General features: G+C 34.7%; 1 protein-coding gene and 1 pseudogene across 5 annotated transcripts in view; one reads left to right on the top strand and one right to left on the bottom strand.

Moving 5' to 3' along the window:
• Nucleotides 1–208: 208 nt before the first annotated feature.
• The window catches only part of LOC114086405 (V-type proton ATPase subunit S1-like protein), a 34,228-nt gene continuing 14,442 nt past the window's right edge, over nt 209–19,994 (top strand). The window contains exons 1-7 of one of the 5 annotated variants that reach the window (XM_071611863.1): nt 209–329; nt 801–834; nt 11,455–11,507; nt 11,591–11,650; nt 18,008–18,048; nt 18,303–18,364; nt 19,062–19,294. In XM_071611863.1, the coding sequence (XP_071467964.1) occupies nt 820–834; nt 11,455–11,507; nt 11,591–11,650; nt 18,008–18,048; nt 18,303–18,364; nt 19,062–19,294 (464 nt within the window). In that variant the 5' untranslated portion in view covers nt 209–329; nt 801–819. Of the gene's footprint in view, nt 330–775; nt 835–11,454; nt 11,508–11,590; nt 11,651–12,009; nt 12,140–18,007; nt 18,049–18,302; nt 18,365–19,061; nt 19,295–19,994 lie in introns of those variants that run through there. The other 4 variants (XM_071611862.1, XM_071611864.1, XM_071611866.1 and 1 more) reach the window with 4 other exon arrangements.
• LOC117794818 (ragulator complex protein LAMTOR5 pseudogene) lies at nt 1,981–2,303 on the bottom strand (annotated as a pseudogene).

The following is a 19,994-nucleotide window of genomic DNA, read 5'->3' as shown; positions in this document are numbered from 1 at the left end:
AAGACGAATTTGCATCATTTTCCTGAGCCAGAACCTGCGTCTTGTTTGGTTCTGATGAAATTCACAGATACGTAATTTGCATCATTATTTCTTTTTCAGGTGAATGCCAGGGACAGGGGGAACGCGAACTACCCATCCCAGAACCCCGTGCGCGACGTCCGCGGGCTGCGCAGGCGCTCTCCGTAAATCCACCGGCCCGGGCTTGGGACGTCAGGGTCGCAGGCGGGTCGGGCTGCTGTCTTGTGGTTTTGTGTGGTGGAGTGGAACCCATCAGAATACAGCTTAGAAAATTAGAATCCTGAATTTAAATCACAGTCAAAAGCAGCATAGTAAGTTGTAAAATTTAGTGAGGCATCGTGGCATAGTAATTAAATCCAAGTTTTGGAGTTAGACTGGGCCTTAAACCTGAAAGCTGTCATTTATTGGTTGTGCGTCCTTGGGCTATTCATTTAATTAACTCTTTAAACCTCTTATTTTCCCTTTAGAATGAAGTAAATATTAGAGGTATCTGTTATGTTGGCATACTCAACAAGTTTTTTAAAAAATGTTTTTCTATGCACCAGGGTATGGCAGTAAAGATTTCTAATCATGTAAAGTTAATACTCTAGGTGTGAGGGAACAGGTATCTAAGTACATTTAAAAATAATCTAAAGGAAAGTCAAGACTTTGGTCTGAGGGTGGGGTCTCCCCCAGGAGAATGACTAAAAACTCAAGTCCCACCCTGATGGAGATCCAGGGGATGTGGTCATGGATGTTTACAGTGTGCTTTTCACAGGACATTTCTTTATCCTATGCTTAAGCGTCTAACTTTGTGACCAGATGCCCCATTTACAGGTAGGTGTTACTGAGAGACACTTTAACTCTTGTTGGACCTGTGTCCAATTTATTCCTAGTAAGATAGCCACTCTAGGAAATCCCTGACAGGAAAAGAAATTAGGTTTGGATATGTCAGGTCAGATTCAGGAAGCAGCACAACAAAACAGGAAATGGGGTAAAGCAATCAATTTTATACCTTATAGATCCCAGAAAGAAGAGGGCAGCATACCTCACAGGACCAACAGGGTAGGAGAGAATCCATCTGGGATGCACTCAGCCAGTGGGTGGGGAGCAAGAGAGGGGAAGAGGACCTGTGTGACTAAACCCTTTAGTGGGTTCTAGGGTGTTACTCCAGCCTAAGTCTGGAGGAATTCCAGCTGGTGGGTTCAAAGTGAGCTGGATGAGTTAGTTCTGTGAGATCTTCTGTGACTGAAAGGAGGTCAGTGTGGTGGATCTATGTAGTCCATGTAGAGTGTTGGGGTCAGTAAGAGGAGTTAGATTGTATGTAGCTATCCTATAAGGGTTCCTAGAAGGTATTGGTATAAGGTAGATCCTAGATTGATTACAGTGGGGAACTTGGAAGAAGTAGAGAAATGAAAAATAAGCCCTGCTTCTGGTATCAGCAAGTCTAACTCCAAATTCAAAATGAATGCTGAGGCAACATAAAATTATTGGAATTCTCTATAGCTATTGGTTGGATACCTTTGCTGTTATCTAATATATGTCTGTGTAATAAACCTCAAACACTGCTTGAGCTGCATGCCACAAGTTTTGTTAGGTTTTAGTTTTAATTCAGCTCAAAATATTTACTGACTTCCTCTCAATTTCCCTTTTGACCATGGATCATTTAGACATATGTTGATTTTTAAACATTAGGGATTTTTTTAGATATGTTATTGATTTCTGGCTTAATTTTATTATGGTGTAATAACTTGTTTGTTTGTTTGTTTTGCTTTTTAACTTTGTTCCACGCAAATTTATTTAACATAACAAAATCTTATATGCAAAGTGACCTGGACCTGCTACTTCAAAATAGGATTCTTTCTTACTAATATCCTGATAGGTTGGTTAAAAAGCACCTTGCTCTAAAATAAATAAAAAAGTACCCAATTCACATTAAATGAATGGTCCAATCTTTGGAATTAAAGTAGTTTTATCAAGTAATTAACATAGGTGGAATTGAGTCCCTGTTACAGTCTGCTGGAGAACTGTTGAGAGACACCAAGAGGCCATTTTGTGCACTGCCATCATAATGGCACCATATGTCTGGGTTATAATATTTCCATTATTTGATTCTAGGCAAACCACAGGAATATCAGTATGGTCAGAGGTTCGGTTTGCTTGCTGGATAACAACATATATCACCCTTGCATCTGACAGGGTCTGGCAACCACCTAGATTAAATCCTTGTGAATCTGCACACAACTCCAACAATGGACTGAATTTTTCATTGTATCCTCCAAATGCTGCTTCAAAGTTGCCCCCATCCCATCTAATATCCACCCTAGCACAGGACCCAGGGGTGTGTCATACTTTTTTTTGATTGAAAACTTTTTCCTTGGCATTTACTGTGTGGCCCAGCATATGGTCACTGTGGGGGAATTTTCCACATAAACTTGAAAGTATATTCTGCTAATGTTTGGTGGAATGTTCTGTAAATACTTAAGGTTGTTGATAGGGCTGTTGAGATCTTCTGTATCATATATTCAGAATGATAGTGACATCAGGTGGAGAGACTGGATTATAGTTGAATGTTGGGTTATGGTTTATTTTCTGTAGAGGGTTTAATTATTACATTATAAATACAAAAGAAGTCCCACAAATAAGGCATGAACCAATGGTCATTTTGTGTCATGAACCAAGGATAATTATTATTATAGCAAAGAAAAGAAAAAAAGGATTTAATTTTTGTTTCTTGAAACTTTGAATTTTGGGGCTGGGATTGTGGCTTAGTAGTAAAGTGCTTGCCTAGCATGTGCAAGGCACTGGGTTCAATTCTCAGCACCACGTATAAATAAATAAATAAGTAAATAAATAAAATGAAGGTCCATTGACAGCTAAAAAAATATTTTAAAAAAGAAATTTTGAATTTCTTATTTTCATTTTCTGGTGAAGAATTTGTTACTAATCATTGTGACACATAAATATAATCCCAATGAATCAGAGTTGAGGTAGAAAGATCGAAAGTTTGAGGTCAGCATCAGCAACTTAGTAAGACTCTGTCTCAAATTAAACAAATACATAAATAATGATAATAATAAAGGACTTGGGATATAACTCGGTGGTACAGTGCCCCTGGGTTCAATCTCCAGTACTAAAAAGAAAGAACCTATTACTTAAATTGAGAAGTGAAAGTAGGAGGGATTATCTTTTGATTATGGGCTTTAAATTTCTCAAAAAGAGCCCTTAGACAAGAGTCAGCTTGAAGAGTTATGGGGGAAGAAAGAAGGCCTCAATGGCTAAAGAATAGTAAACTCTTTAGACATTGGTAGGAAAGTAGAGGAATGTGAAGCTAAAGAGGTAGGCAGGGCCAATTCATGTCCAACCTGTAGGCCAGGATAAGGGTTTGAATTTGATTCTGAGTTTGAGAGGCCATTAGAAGGCTTCAAGTGAGAGGGTGACAAGATCTAATCTACATTTTAAAAACGATCACTGTGCCTGCTGTGGAAGAACACCTGTAGGAGGCAATAACCTCCTTATTGAATAACCTTCAGGTTATTCAAAAAGGGCTGTCCTAATAGTACAGTTGAGAGATTTTAGGTAGCATTGGAGATGAAGACATGCCATAGGTTCAGAATATATTTTAGAGTTATATCATGAAGAAAAGCAAAATCATTGCCATCATCATCATCATCATCACCACCATCACCATCTCTAATATGCACTAAGTGCTGTTTTGATGATAGGCATGGGATTACTAAGTGTCACACATGCAGACTTTAAATCCTCAAAATAATCTCTATGTGGTAGATTGCCCCACTTTATAAAGAGGAAACTGAGACTTTAAAAAGTTAGCTTATGTGGACTGAGGTTGTGGCTCAGCGGTAGAGTGCCCACCTAGCACATGGGAGGCCCTGGGTTCCATCCTCAGCACCACATAAAAATAAATAAAATAAAGGTATTGTGTCCAACTATAACTAAAAAAAAATATTTTAAAAAGTTAGCTTATTTAACCAGAATACATTTGTTGATTTTCACATTAGTATAAGGCAGACTTTTGATTTTTAGGTTTAGAAAAATAAGTAAATGGGACACAAAATAGATGGAAGACTGTTTTTCCACCAATGAAATACCAGGAAATTAAATTAAATACCAGGAAAATGAGGGGTTTATAGTTGTTAAGATAAAGATATTTTTATTGTAAATTGCAATCTGATATCTTTGGATGACTAAAGTTGTATGGAAAGGAAGAGATGCTCTGTTACAAATGAATCCTCTTTGGTAACTCTTGCAGTGTTTGGGAGTGGGAGCAGAAAGAACGATTTACCCTCTTTTATGGTAATTTTTTTTTTCCAAGCAGAAGGAGTTCAGTTAGTGAAACTCCTGGTTTCTGTCTGTCACTTATTCCATGCCAGGTGAGGAGGGGCGGTATCTGAGGTAAATTTAGGAATAATAGTCTGGACATGTTCAGCTTTTTCCTTTTTGGGATCCAGGTTGCCCACAGAGCACACTTCTTTCCGGTTTCTTCACTGGAGTTCCTCCATAGGCTTCCATGTCTGCCTTCTTAGGGTGGAAGCTCAATTACAGTTCATTTTGTTTCTACCCACTAAGTTTTTCAGATATTCTGGCCTTTCATAGTAGTGTAGGGAGTATTTCAGCTTATGTTTGTTACCCTGGTCTTATTTCTCAGTTGAGTAGCACTCAGGGGAGATAGAGGGGTGTTTTTATTTCATTTCACAGAAACATCCTCTCCTCCAACTAAGAAGAAAGAATGACTTTCATAAATCTGATGGTGAGATTTAGGTCAAAGGTGATGCTGATTCTTTATGTTATACTGGGGAGAAGTCTGCTTTTTTGGGAAGAAGAGCCAAAGATTTTAACAATGCTGACAATATATTGGATCATTTAGTATGGTTAGAAATGATTCCTACTGCTTTAGCTATAAAAATTGAGGCAGCAGTTGCTATGGAGATTTGACAAGTTAAAATAACAGCTTTAAGTGAGAATAAAGAAGCAGTGAGAGTAAGACCTATGATTACATGCTCTGTATAACTACTAGTGATGAATGTTGAGTGCTTCATTTTACCTGATTAAATTATTAAACACATTTTTTCTTTATTCAAAATGAATGGGATTTCTTATTCTGTCAATCGAGTCACTGTTTGATACAGTGATTATTTCTTCTCAGATCTACTCCAAGGTGGAACTAAAGAAATAAATGTGTGTTGCCATATAATCTTAATAATATTCAGGCATGATATTTAAAAATCCTGTTATTATAATTAAACCTCTGGGTAGGATCTAGGGATAATTGACAAAACTGTTCTTTTATGCCCTTTGTGAAATTCCTGGAAGAGAGCTATAATTTTAATATGCATTTTAGACGTTATTCTCCAGGTGTTCCCTAGCTTGATGGAGAACCAAACAAAGGAAAATAGGCTTCTATTTCAGTAGGGACCTTTGAATTATAAGAAAAGAAAGATAATTTTCCTAACTGCAATGGAAAGTTAAATTTTAGCATCTCTTTCCTTGGAGATATTTAAAATTGAGTAGATGAACCAAATCTGTGCTGAGTTCAGTGATGTCCTGTTGTTCTTTGGTGATGGGGAGGCGACTGTTTCAGCTGTTGCATGCCACAGTAAGATAAAGATTTACCATGATTATTTCTAGAGTATTTAAAAATATTTAAATTATTATGATATATACATATAAAACTACCAGTAAATATTCATGAATTTGGGCATTTTATATCATTAAGATTATGTTATTTAAAGGACTTTATGTAAGACAAGATTTTTTTTTTCTCTTGAAAGAAAAAAGAACAAGAGGAAAAGGAAGGAAATAAAGAAGAAAATTGGAAGTAGGGGGTTCTGGGATTATAAGGTTACACAAAACGAAATAGTAATTTTTCTACTGATTTAAAACAATTGCTTCTTGATCATGGTGGTTCTAGCAGCCATTACTAATTCTGAGGTAGCTACAAGGAATGAATCTGTAGCCAGTTCAAACACATGGTCATTTTACATACTGTGATAGAATGTGCTCATGTGCACATGAATTTTAAAATTTCTTTGGATGACTTTTAAGTTAAAATTCCAATTTTAATTGTTAATCATTTAGAAAATACCATCTTGAACTTTTTATCACATAGTTGTGTACAATGTTCTCCTTGAAATAAAACGTGCCAGTTAATTTATGTCCAAGGAAACCATTATGCTCTTGTTAGAAATGGAGGCCTCATGGCTGAGAAGTAGCTCAGTGGTAGAGTGCTTGCCTGTCATGCTGGATTTTGATCTCTAGTACTGGAGGAAAAAAATAATAATAAAAAAGAAGGCCTGAAATACAGGGTAGCATCACATAACATATATTTCCAAACTGAGTTTTATTTCAGTGATTTTTTTTTAGTTATAAATGGACAGATGCCTTTATTTTATTTATTTCTATGCCGTGCTGGGGATAGATCCTAGTGCCTCACTCATGCCATGCAGGTGCTCTGCTGCTGAGCTACAGCCCTAGACCCCAGATTTCAGTGAATTTAAACTCTAGTTTCTATCTCAGTTGAGTTAGAGACCTTGCTGGTTTTGTGTGAGAACATTTTTTAGGGTAGTGGAAGCCTTTTCCTTTCTAGGGACCAGGTCTCTGAGGCTACTCCTGATCTTGGAGCTTCCCTTCCTACTTCCCTCTGTCACCACATTAAATATATAATTTTGCAAATTCTTCCAATAAAGGCTCTTTTGCAGTGCAAATAGCGCAAACACAATCAGAGTCTCTTGTCTACTTGCCTCTTTGTCCCCTTTATTTAATCATTCATTGCCTGGAATGAGATGGGACTGACCTCAAGGAACTTCATTGGTAAACATCCCAAAGGTGTTATCACAGTAATTATATGTTTACATTTCTCTACATTACTGGACTGAGAGCTTCTTTTGGACGAGAAATATGTTTTATTGTTGTTGAGATCCTTATAGTAATTGATCTTTCAGTTATGATTAAAAAACTAAAAATTCAGGCCCTGGGAGTCACAGCCATATAGCATGAAGTGGGAATTAAGTATGTGGCATTTGTATAGGTTCATTCATTTATCCTGTGAATTTTATTGAGTACCAACATGAGCTCTAGATGTATATTACTCAATTAGACACAGTCCCTGCCTGCATGGAGTAAGCCTTCTGATAAGGAAACAATATAAATAAGTAAACAAAAAATTAAATGTCTGTGTGCAAATTTTGATATATGATTTTGATGGAAATTATGCTGAAAGTGAAGCGAATACAGGGAGAAATAGGAGTGAGGTGATTCCCACAGAGGAAACGGCATGTGCACAGTCGCTGAGGTGCAAAGAAAACTTGTGTTGAAGGTACTGAGAAGCAGAGTGCAAGTAGGTGTGCCTGGAATGCTGGTCAGGAGGAGATCCTAGCATCAAAGGAGTGAGAGAGGTCACAGGGGGCCATGTCATGCAGGTAGATTTGGATTTTGAGTCACTGTGCAAAGATTATTATCAATGATTTAAACATTTGGCAGTTTTCAAAAATTATAGTTTTTGGTTGAGAACAATGGATAGAGACTGTGCTCTTAATAGATGCTTCTTAAAGTATGTATTAGTTTCTTAAATTAGGTTAATTTTTTTCTGTGAATTATGGAAAGATAAATTTTTGATATTTATTCAAATTTTCAGGGAATGTTAATTTAGTAATATATGGTAAATCAGAAAATGAAGCAAACCTGAGTTCTTTTTAGTTGAGAAGAAGGCAGCATGAATATACAATTTCCTTTTCTTTCATGGAGACTATTGAGGAAAAGTTTTCCTTATGCCTCTACATTTTCTGCATATGTTGTGAATGAGCCACTTGCTGTTCTTTGTTCTGGATATCTTTTGTTGATATAACAAATAGCCTTGAAAGGTAAAAATGGTGCCTCCTTCTGTAGCAAATAGATCCATTTATATATAACCTTGGAAAACAGAAATAGTGATTTCCCCCAGAGCAAAGGGCAAGTAGTCAGTCTTGCTAAATGTTATCAAAGACTGGGGTTCTTTGAGCACTGTTTTCTCTCCTGAAATGAATCTCACTGTCTATAAAGGCATCCACCAGGGCCTACTTGGGCAAGGAGAGCTGACACACATACTGATGCTCATGCAGCTCCCTATGTGGTGATTAATAAAGTCCTTTGTCTCTGACCCAGGAGGCCTATGTCTTCTGCCAGTATCCATAACTATTAACTTACAAATGCTTAAGGTCTCAAACTCTTCACAGTTCCCTGCAAATTCCTCAGCAATCTAGGGCAGTTTATGCCCTAGTGTTTTTCAGTCTTTAAGATATTCACTTAGCATTTTTTTTTTTTGTCACTGCCTTTCTCCTCCAAAGTCACAAGATGAACTATTTTCAGACAATCACATCTTAAGTGTGATTTCTGTTCTAAAATACATGTGTGAAACCTGCTATCTATTAATTATTCTGCTTTGAATATGCTGAACCAAATGGGAGAATTTTTCAGCAACAAAAAGAATGCTACACTAAAATTTTAGGGTCATCAAAACATATGATACTCGATTTGAAATTTAAAAATTTATGTGTATGTATTTGAAAACATTACCCAAGCATATTTTAACGAAAAATTCTTACATGATAACCTCTAAGAGATTAACACAATGGTTTTTCAGCTGTGGTGGAGCCACCATTATCACATGCGGGATGGCCTTGGCTTCTTGCCTCCTCCTTACCAGGGATTTGAAGAGCAGGCACCACCTGCAATACCCAGTGAGGCAAGGTACTGCTCTAGCAGCTGGAAATGTTCTGTATTTACACTGTTTAAACCAGTACCATGAGCCACACATGTGGCTAGCCACTCAACATTTGAAATTGGGCTAGTCCAAAATGAGAACTGTTGTAAGTTTAAATTATGTACCAGATTAAGACCTGGGGAAGAAAAGTAATGTAAAATATCATTAACAACTCTTAAAATTGAGAAGGTTTAAAATGGTAATATTTTAGATAGGTCAAATAAAAATAGTACTAAGTTAATTTCAGGTATATTTTTACTTTCAATGTGGCTCCCAGAAAGTTTTAAATTCCATATATTGTGTGGTTATAGATTTTTGTTACTTAAAAGGCAGTTCTCAGGCCAGCATCAACAGCATGCAGCTCATCAGAAACTTAGAATCCCACACCCTACCCAGACTTACTGCATCAGAATGTGTATTCCAATAAAACCCATGAGATATGTATGTACATTACAGTTTGAGTAGGAGTTTCCTAAGACTGGTAGTGCCAGATAAGACATCCAGTTAAATTTACTTTTCAGATAAACAATACGATTTAAATATAGTATGTCTCAAATATTGCATGAGACATGTAAGAGAGCCCCTGTAGGATTAAAAGCCTCAATCGCCCCAATTTCCTGATATATTGTTTTTCTGCAACTGAGCTTCCTCATGCTAAGAATGGAAACCCAAGAACTGGCCTCAAAGTCTGGACAGGTGCCAGCAAGGGTTGAAAAACTAGAACTATAATACATTCTCTGACTAATACTGTCTAGCTAAATCTGCATATGTATATTTCCTGCCTTTTGTCTGTCTGTATACCCTTTCCACCCTTTCCTCTTACAAAAGCTGTTTGTACCCCTGAACCCTCCAGAGATGGAGATTTGAAGCAGAAAAGGTCTCCTCTATCTTCCTTGGCTTTTAGTAAACCTATTTTCTTCCATCAGCCTCTGTCTCCTGAGTTTTGCAGTTGGGTGGCAAGCAGCAGAACGTGCAATTCTGGTAGCAGACTACTGATATTAAAATTATGTGTTTTCCTGAAATTCAAATTTAACTGTGCATTCTGCAGTTTATCTGCCAACGATAGCTAAGACTAAATTTCTCCTGTCCAGGCCTTGGTTTAATACTTGAAATTCCTCAGATTTAGGAAAGGATCATAGATAAAAGGATAGGTGGAAAGTAGAAGTTGGGAGATGAGAGGACAAAGGGAAGAAAAGGATGTATGAGGGAAAGTAAGAATAAAAAGGACATGGAAAGACCACATTTAAGACCAGCTTTTCAGTTTTATAGTTTTTATTAGGAACTTTCCCCCTTATTCCTGCATTCCTCCACATTCCTCAGTCACTGTGGTTTTTTCTCTTCATTTTCTGATGGGGTCCCTGTTGTCCATGAGGAGAAGATAGCGAGGAGGGGGAACAAAAATCTTCTTGAGCAAATCCCAACCTTCCTGTAATCCATCACCTCTCTGAAATTGATTTACAAAAAAGCCCTTATCAGAATGACTGTCACTAAGAATACAAAATAATAAATAGTAATAATAAATGCTGGAGACGGTGTGAAGGAAAAGGAATCCTTATGTACTGTTGGTGGGAATATGATTTAGTGTAGCCACTATGGAAACCAACTTGGAGGTTCCTCAAAAAACTAAAAATAGAACTATCATATGATTCAGCTGTACAATTCCTGGATATATACCCAAAGTAATTAAAGTCAGCATATTATAAATATACCTGCATTTCCACTATCACCTGCATGCCTTCATATGAATTATCATGGCATAATTCGTAACAGGTAAATTATGAATTAGTTAGTCTAGGTGCCCATCAGAGGAGGAATGGATAAAGAAAATAGGTTAACATATTAACATGGTGCATACCAATAATCCTAGCAGCTTGGTAGGCTGAGGCTGTAGAAGTGCAAGTTGGAAACCAGCCCGGGCAACATAGTGAGAAACTGTCTCAAAAAAAAAAGAGTGGAGGGGTGGTATTGGGGATGTAGTTCAGTGGTAGAGTGTCCCTGTGTTCAATACCCAAGTACCACAACAAGAAAATATATATACATAATGGAGTATTATTCAACCACAAAGAAGAATGAAGTCACATCATTTGCAGGAACATGGGTGGAACTGGAAATCGTAATATTAAGCAAAATAAGTCAACCAAAGACAAGTTGACTTTCTTTCATATACGATATATTTGGAAAAAAGACAACCAAAAGTAGCAGAAGAGGAAGGGGATCAGGGGGAACAGGAGAGAGAAGAGCAAGGGAGAGTAGTAACAGGGAGGTGGCTATGATCAAGGGATGGTATTTGGATGTAGAAGTATGCCACAATTAAAACCTTTATTTTATATAATTAAAATGCACTAATGAAAAAAATCTCAGGGGAAATAAGTGTCCCTTTCAGCTACCAGTACTTTATCATTAATGAGATAAAGGTCACTAGGTGATAAAATTGCTGCCACTTCTGTTTGGAAGACTTTCTTTATTGTGGCATTTTAATTGTAGTTTTCTAAAATGTAAAATAACCGATAAAGATTGAGTCCTATTGGGTCCTATTTTTGAAAGCTTCTTAAGCCGGTCTGGTGCAAGTAAACATCAGTCAGTAACAATGGGTGTTCTTTATTTAGCTAAGCACTGAAGAAGAGGCTTTCATCTAGGATTGATTGATTCTATTTAAGGTTCACAACAATTCTTTAAGTATTCTTGTACCCATTCCACAGATGAAGAAACAAGGATTTGGAGGGAAAACCACTTGCCTGGTTTTAGACAACTGGTAAGTCCCCAGCTGGGTGTGCAGTTGGCTGGTGTCTGACTCCAAAGCCAGTGCTCTTCAACACTCCCTTCAATGCCTCTCAGCAGGTGGAGAGGTAGGAATTCAACAGGAAACCTTGAACTAGAACATATATGTAAATATAGGTAAGTTCCAGAGATTTTTTTAAACTGATTTAGTCACCTGAAAGATGCATGTAAAAATATATACTTTATAGATTTTATGTGACAGTATCAAAACAATGCAACTTTCTGAAAAGATCTTATCTGACATAGATTTTCTCTTAAAAAATTCCTTCCTAATAATCATTCAATGAGATGAGTAATTAAAAATCTAAATATTGGTTTCATTCTGTACTCTAAAGTAAGCATTATTAGGTCCCTCCCTCTGCCTTCCCCCACATAATACATCCTGGGGAAAGCTGTCCTTTTATTGGTTGAATATGCTATCAGTTACAAAGCATGAAAAGTACTGCTTCTGCTCTGTTTGCATTATGAATTAACAGATGTGCTTGGTTTGAAGAAACTGATTCATTCCTTGATGGGAAGAAAAATCTTGTTTAGTTTTTCACTTCTTTTTCTATGTATGGGATTTTCACTAACTTTGGACCAGATATTTACCAGGAAGAATGTAAGGTGAGCATTTATACATCTTTTAATGAAATGCATTTGTGAACTTCAATGCAAGTCTGACATGAGATGGTACTGTTATTTCTTTAAATGTCAAATATCTATATTTGTTTATGGTTCAAAATTGATAAACTAGCTACTAAATGGTTCAAAATGAAGAGCTAGCTACTAAAATTATCAAACTGGAGTTTATAATTAAGATTAAAAATAATCTTTATTATAAGAGGCAAGGATTATTTATTCATAATACTCAAGAAGCATTGTAATACATGTGCAAGTATATGTCTATCAGAAAATGTTTCCTTAAATCAGTGTTCAGGTTTCTTTTATACTTATAAGTAAATGTTAATTTCATAATTTCTCCTGTTATTCTGTGGGAAGTAAGAAAAAATATAAAATCTCAGAAATATATAACATGTCCCTTAAAGAAAAGGTATTAAATAATTTTAACTGGTCTGAGATGGTAATTGTGTATGATACACAGTATTTCTAATTAACTAGCACAATTTCTATTTCTCCTCTTGTTGTCACTTTGGTTTCTTTCCATACTGTATGAGGGAGCACATAGAAGTTTATCTATAATAAAAGAATATTTGGAATCTGAATAGCAGTTAATTTATGTTAGGTCTCCCAATTTTTCATTATGTGCTGTTTCAACAAAAGCACCAGGGAATTTAGTGTGAACACAAAGCATACCAGCAAGCAGAGTGGTCTAGAAAAACTTGTCTTAAAGAGTTCTTAAGTCAGCAGCAGATAAAAGCTGTAAGGATAGGCATCTTAAATTGTTTTTACCCCTTTTTTTCCCCGAATTAATTGGTATCTTCCTTCAGGTTTGCTTTTAAATAGTGAATGACTTATTTTCCTTAGGTGGTTAGTTTAATAATGTTTCATCACCAAGTTTATACAGAAATGACTGATCTGTGTATTACAGTGGAAAAGAATTATAAAAACCCGGGCTGGGTTGTAGCTCAGTACTTGCCTAGCACGTATGAAACACTAGGTTTGATCCTCAGCACCACATTAAAATAAATAAATAAATAAAGGCATTATGTCCATCTATAACTAAAAAAAAAGAATTATAAAAATCCTATTCTGTTTTTAAGGCAAGGTTAACAGATTTAAATAATCTTAGCTGCAGAAGCTTTAGATATTAAAAATTGTATAAATCAATTATCATTCAAGTCTAATATGGGATTTTAATTCATTATAAAGCTCAGATATCTCTTGATTGCTGTTTCATGAATTTTCTTTCAAATCATGGATCTGAAATAAAAAATATCTTTCAACTCAAAATACTATTCAAGATTTAAAAGTCTTTAGGAAGGATGAGCTTGATACAGCTTTCCTTAAGCTTAGAGAGAATGCATGTCACCATTCTTACTTTTCACATTCCTTCCTCATGCTGGGTTTATTCTGGAATCAAAAGGAAACTGTGTGATCTTGTATTTTCCACCTTGATTTCAGAGCTTATTAATTTGTTTGGTTGTTCCTGCATGTAACACATTTTAAAAATACTTTGTACTTTTCATTAGCTAGGCACTATACTAGTCTCTGGGTCTTTAGTGAAGACCAAAATAGGCAAAGTCCCTGCCCTCATAGACTAAGACTAGTGAAGAGATGCTCATTAATCAAGTGATAAATATAATTATTAATAAACATGGAAATATGTTGTGAGGAAAAAATATGGGAAGCTCTGAGCACATAAAATGATATCTGAACTAGTGTGAGAAGTTAGAAACCATTTTCCTGAGGAACAGATATTTGAGTTGTGATTGGGAGAATAGGTAGAAAATAACAGGATGATGCAGAACATTGCAGATAGAGAACAGCATGTTTTAAGGCTTTTATGAGGAAAGAAAGAAACATGGGGCCTGAAGAAAGGTAGTGTAGCTGGAGCAGAGAGAAAAGAGAAGAGGTAAACTGAGGTAAGTACAGTTGGCAGGTTGAGGACTTTGAGCCTGTAAGTCATGGTGGGAGTGTGACTTTTGTTCTCAGAAGGAACACAGTAGAGCTGCCTCATTGTCACATTCACCTGCATGAAGGCATATTGCACTCACTGCTACAAATCTAAGATGCTTGATTACCTTTCTAATGCTGTAGAGATCCTTTTTACTGGAAAAGGGTTTAAATAGTTTCTGCTGTGGTTCAGAGATTATATAGTAATAGGAAAATGTACATGTATTTTGTTTGGCTTGAGATAATGGTTTCCAGTAAAACCTCATTAATTCAGACTTAGAGGTGTGTGTAAAGCCTATCTGGATTACAGCTTGTTTTAGAAAGTCTAACAGCATTATTATATCCATTATTATTGGATGTTCAGACCAGAAACATTGAAACAACAGTGAGCTTGTGTTGTCTACCAGAAATCTTTCATTAGTGAACACATGGAAAAATTTAATTAACAGTGCAGAGTATCAAGCCAGTACTACCAATGATATTGTAGCTTATTCATTCACTCTATACTTTTATTCAATAAACATTTACTAACCTCCTTACTAACTAGATATTTCCAATTGATCTGATCAATTTTTATCTTACCTAGGTAAAACATATCACAATTTTCTGTTTTTGTTCACTAAGATATTTAAAAATTGAGTATATAATCTGGCATCATGAAATATGATTTTTCAATAAAATTCAAATTAAGGAACATTTAAAAATCTATTTGTGTGGTTATATTATTATAATATAGTTTTATATTATTATAAGATTCATATATTATAATATTATATTATTAGAAAGCTCGAAGCTCTCCAAGAAGTAGTGACTGGATATTAGTTTTTCTTATATATCTAGTGACATTTTAATTTGCATTATAGAATTTGGAGTTTAACTCAGGAAATTAAATTTCTTAGTGCTCCTAGAATGGGCTCAGAGGACTGATTCATGCTAACTCCTCTAACAAGAATCCTACTATAAATAATAACATTTTCCACACAAAATATTATAATGAGAGAGTTCTTAAATCTTTATTTGAAGTAGTCCCAAATTAGAAATATGCTAGATGCCCATCAATATATGCAAAGACAAATAAAATGTGGTATATCAACAATAAAATATTTCTTAGCAATAAAATGGAGTGAATGCTCGATATATGCAACAATATACACTGATTTAACAGTCATTATGTTAAGACTGAAAAAAGCCAAACACCAAAGAATATATGTTATATGATTCTATTAATATAAAATTCTAGAAAATGCAAACTAATCTAAAGGGACAGAAAGCCTGTCTATACTTTCCTAAGGCTAAGGGTGGAGGGAACATCTCTTGAATGCAGAAATGTTTGGGGATATTTTTATGAGTGATATAAATATTCTGTATCTTTATTGTAGCAGTGATGTCATGAGTATGTGACATCACTTTATAGATTTGTATACATTATATATAGTTAACTGTACATAAATTATAGCTCCACAAAATGAGTGAATAAAATCAGTGAATAATTGCATGCATTCATGAATTTATTTAAGGCATCTAGTAGACATCATTGTCCCCAATTTGTCATCTTCAGAAATTCCTTTAGATAATAAATGTCATATTGCAAAGAGAATTGTACATTTAATTTGTAATTGATGCCATATGATTAATTCTAAACACTTTACTTTGATATGGCTTTAGTACTCTTTGGCTATAATTATTTTTTGCATACATATCATGACAAATACTATATATTCTTTAATAATTAAAATGTTCAGGTTACATGATAGTGATATGTTAAGCATAGAGTTTGATCTGCATTCTCATATACTATAGGTAAAACTTATGAAAAACTTCAAATGTACAATAAATAAACTTAAAATCTTTAGAACATTTATGACCCACTTGGAGATTTAAACACTGAAAATATTTAATGTTAAAAAATTATCAATATTTATAGATGTAATCTTATTATTATTTTTGAAGTCCTTATCTTTTAGAGATAGATATCAAAATGATATAATTTCTGATATTTTCTTCAAAATAATACCACAGGGGAGAAATGGGTTATGACTTGATAATTACTAAAGCTAGATGATAGGAACAGGCAGATAGGGTGGTTTTAAAAATATTTTTGTTTATAAAACATTTCATGATGAAACATGTATGTATGCTTATAACTTAATGACTTCACTTCAGGAATTTATCTTAAAGAGCTTCACATGGATATGAACAAATAATCCATAATAACAAAGCAGTGTTTTTACACTACCCCCAAATTGGAAACAACTTATATGAATTAGCTTTTAATTACTGTAATGGAATACCTGACATAGGCTACTAATGAAAAATAAAAGAGGTTTTTTATCTCACAATTTTAGAAGTTTAGAAGCATGGTCCCTGTATTGACTCAGTTTTGGTGAGGGCTCCCTGGTGGATGGTGAATGGTAATGATGGAACATGTGTCAGGAACAAGGGATCACATCTTGAGCCAGGAACCAGAGAGAGCAGGAGGGGCCAGGCATGCTCCTTTTGTAACACCTTTCTCTCAAGAACTGTTAAGGGTTCATATAAAAACTACTACATACCCTCAATAACATAAAGATCTCCCATTATACCTGACCTCCCAACACTGACACCTCATAATACTGACATTGTGGTACCAAGTATTTAATCAGCATGAAATTTTGGGGGACCCTCAATTCATAGCACAACTTAAATAATTAAGAATAGGAATTTGGAGTTGGGGCTGGGGCTGTAGCTCAGTGGCAGTGTGCTTTCCTAGCATGTTTGAGGAACTGGGTTCGATCCTTAGCACTACATAAAAATAAATAAAATAAAGGCATTCTGTCCATCTACAACTATAAAAAAAGAAAAATAATAGGAATTTGGCAATGACTCAGGAGGCTGAGGCAGGAGGATCACAAGTTCAAAGGCAGCCTCAGCCTCAGCAACTTAATGAGACCCTATTACAAAATAAAAAATTAAAATGGTTGGGGATGTGACTCAGTGGTTAAATGCCCTTGGGTTCAATTTCTGGTACCAAAAAAAAAAAAAAAAAGAATGGGAATGAGGTTAAAGATATTATGATAATGATTTCATTATGTAATATCACATTGAATTCAAAATTGTATCAGAAAAATATATAACATGGGTAACTATTTGTGATATATTTTATGTTAAGAAATTGCAGTCTCCAAAATAGTATGTTCACAAAAATCTATTTTAAAGTTTTATGAAAAGTAAATATGTGTATGGTGTATGTATGTCTGTTATGTGTGTATAGAGAGACTGGAAGTGTATGTGTGTATATATTTATGTATATATATATATATATATACACATATACATATATATCATTTATATTCTCATCATTTTTTAAAATACCATTTTGGTAACTGATTTTTTAAAAATTTTTTTTAAAAGAATTGCATATTTTAGGGCTGGGGTTGTGGCTCAGTGATAGAGCGCTTGCCTAACATGTGTGATGCACCACATTAAAAAAAATAAATAAAATAAAGTTATAAAAATCTGATGAAGAAATAGATTTTAAAAAGAAATGCATATTTGGCTTTAATATATTAGCAATTCAATGTAGTATAACATTTCCCTATAAAATATTTTATTATGCTTTATTATTTTGTTATTATTTTTTGTTGGTTCAACCTCTGCTTCACATATGAAAGGCTCTGTACAATATTCAATGAATAAGGATCAAGGTTGATTTTTAAATTTTTTTCTTTAAATTTTTTTCTGAATTGTCTACATATTTGTTTGAAGAACATATATTACTTTTGATATCAGAAATTCACCATTAAAAAATGAACAGTTCTGACAGGCTGAGGTTCTGCTCCTCGGCTCTGGGATAAAATAACTTAAATATACTTCTGAAAGCTTCATGTAAACTGAATTGTAGGTACTTGCTTAGCATTTTAATTTTTTTTCCAATTTCAGTTCTCAAACATCTTCAAATAAAGAAGTGGTTATAAAGAAAGGTAAGACTTGTATTGCCCCTGTGATTCCTTGGTGGAGGGTGTTAAAGAACAGCTTTTTTCTGTTACAGACTTCCCTGATCAGTAGTGGTGTTTGTTTGTACCTAGATTCCCCATGTGAAAAATTTCTTAAACTAGTATGAGGCAAAGGAGACTCAAGTCTGATATATTTCACAGTGCTTAGCATATTATTGTCATTCAATGACATTCATACATTGATATTCTTTAGCCTTGGTACTCACATCTTTATTTGACAGGTCAACAGAATAATGGAGATATGAAACCAATCCAGAATTTCACAACAATACCAATCATGAAGGTATGGGTCTATCCGAGAATTAGATTGTAATCTGTCTTTTAAATAATTAAAACAGCGGCATAGTAAAAATATAAATAATAATTCTGTTAATATTTAACATAGTTTTGCTTGAACTTTGAGTAGGGGAGTATATTATAGTGTTCTTATAAATTAGAAAAACCTGAAATACTTAATTTTACTTGCTGTCTTATATTTTTATTACAATATTCAGTTTTATTTTTATTGCTTTCCAGACAGGATCATTACAGTAGCATTTTATCCTTTTATATCATTTTTATTTTTTGTTGGTTTGTGCTTTCTTTTTTATTGGTACATTATAATTGTACATAATAGTGGAATTCATGTCATATTTTTGCATGCACATTATTTGCTCAGTCTCCTTCCCCAGTATCTTTCCTTTCCCTCCCCTCTTCTTACCCGCTAATCCACTTGCTGTACTCTACTGATCTCCCTTCTAGAAGTTTGTCTTTGATTATCCTTGAGCTTGCCTTGTTGCTCCCTCTTAATTAATTTTTCTTTTATCTGTACTTGCATTGGAGTAATTGGTTCACTCTTTGTGTTGTACATTTTATGGATTTTAATAAATGTTTGACATATGTCTATCATTATAAGATATTAATTAGCCTTTTTACTTCTAGGAAGACTTTTGTATCATGGACATGTTTATTTTTAAATTTTATTTTATTTGGTTAATTAGGCTTTTAAAAATCTGAGCCAAGAGGGACATTTAGAAAAAGAACATGGGAATGCCTTCAGCCATCATAACCCTGTTAATGTCTCCGTTGATGGAATTTCCTGCATTCTCTTCTGGGCCAAAAGAATAACAATTAAATTTAAGAATCTGACCTGGCTGGACCTTACAGATGAAACATTTGATCAAAAGGCAGTAGTGGATACTGGCAACTCAAACTGCAGTGAGGAAAGTGCCACGTAAGTGGATCTATTTGCTTGAGGCATCCTTGAGGGGTATTGTAGTCTGTTAACTATAAAAATCCTTTTTTTTTTTTTTTGTCATTTCAGAAAAAAAGGGGGACTCCTTTGAACATGACCCTGACATTCTTTGAGGAAGGGAGCAAGTGTTTAATATATAAATGAAAGAACAAGTCAGAAATTAACTTTATATATTTAAAATTTTTTTCCTGGCAATTTCCTTGTGGACCTTTTAAACAATTGTCATAAGAACTTTATGGAAAACGAGGGTTTTTAAAATGAGGGTTTCCAAACCCATTCTGAAGAAAAAGGAAAGAATAGAAAAGGACTTCAGGCTTAGTCTAAGTCTAAATGTTAGGTATTAAACTACTTTTGTCTCACCATGGAAGAAATTACATGTCAAAGCCGAGTTATATATGTGGATTAAACAGAGAAGATTCACTTTAGCTAGGACAAATGTCTGACTGCAGGGGGGATTCTGAAGTTATGGAACACTGTTTGTTTGCAAATGTGCAAGGGTACCTTTGAGTGGCCAAATTTCAGAGAACTCTTTAGGACATTTCAACCTGATGAGAACAATTAGTTTTGATTTGAGATAAGCTGATTAAATAGATGTCCCTCTTGAAGAACAAATCAATTTCCAATGTCTTTCTCTGCTTTTCAGTCATCAAAACAAGAAATTTTGCTATTACTTGCTTTG

Source organism: Marmota flaviventris, chromosome 5, assembly GCF_047511675.1.
Source record: "Marmota flaviventris isolate mMarFla1 chromosome 5, mMarFla1.hap1, whole genome shotgun sequence".
NCBI lineage: Eukaryota > Metazoa > Chordata > Mammalia > Rodentia > Sciuridae > Marmota > Marmota flaviventris.
This window is presented reverse-complemented; position numbering and strand designations above follow the sequence as displayed.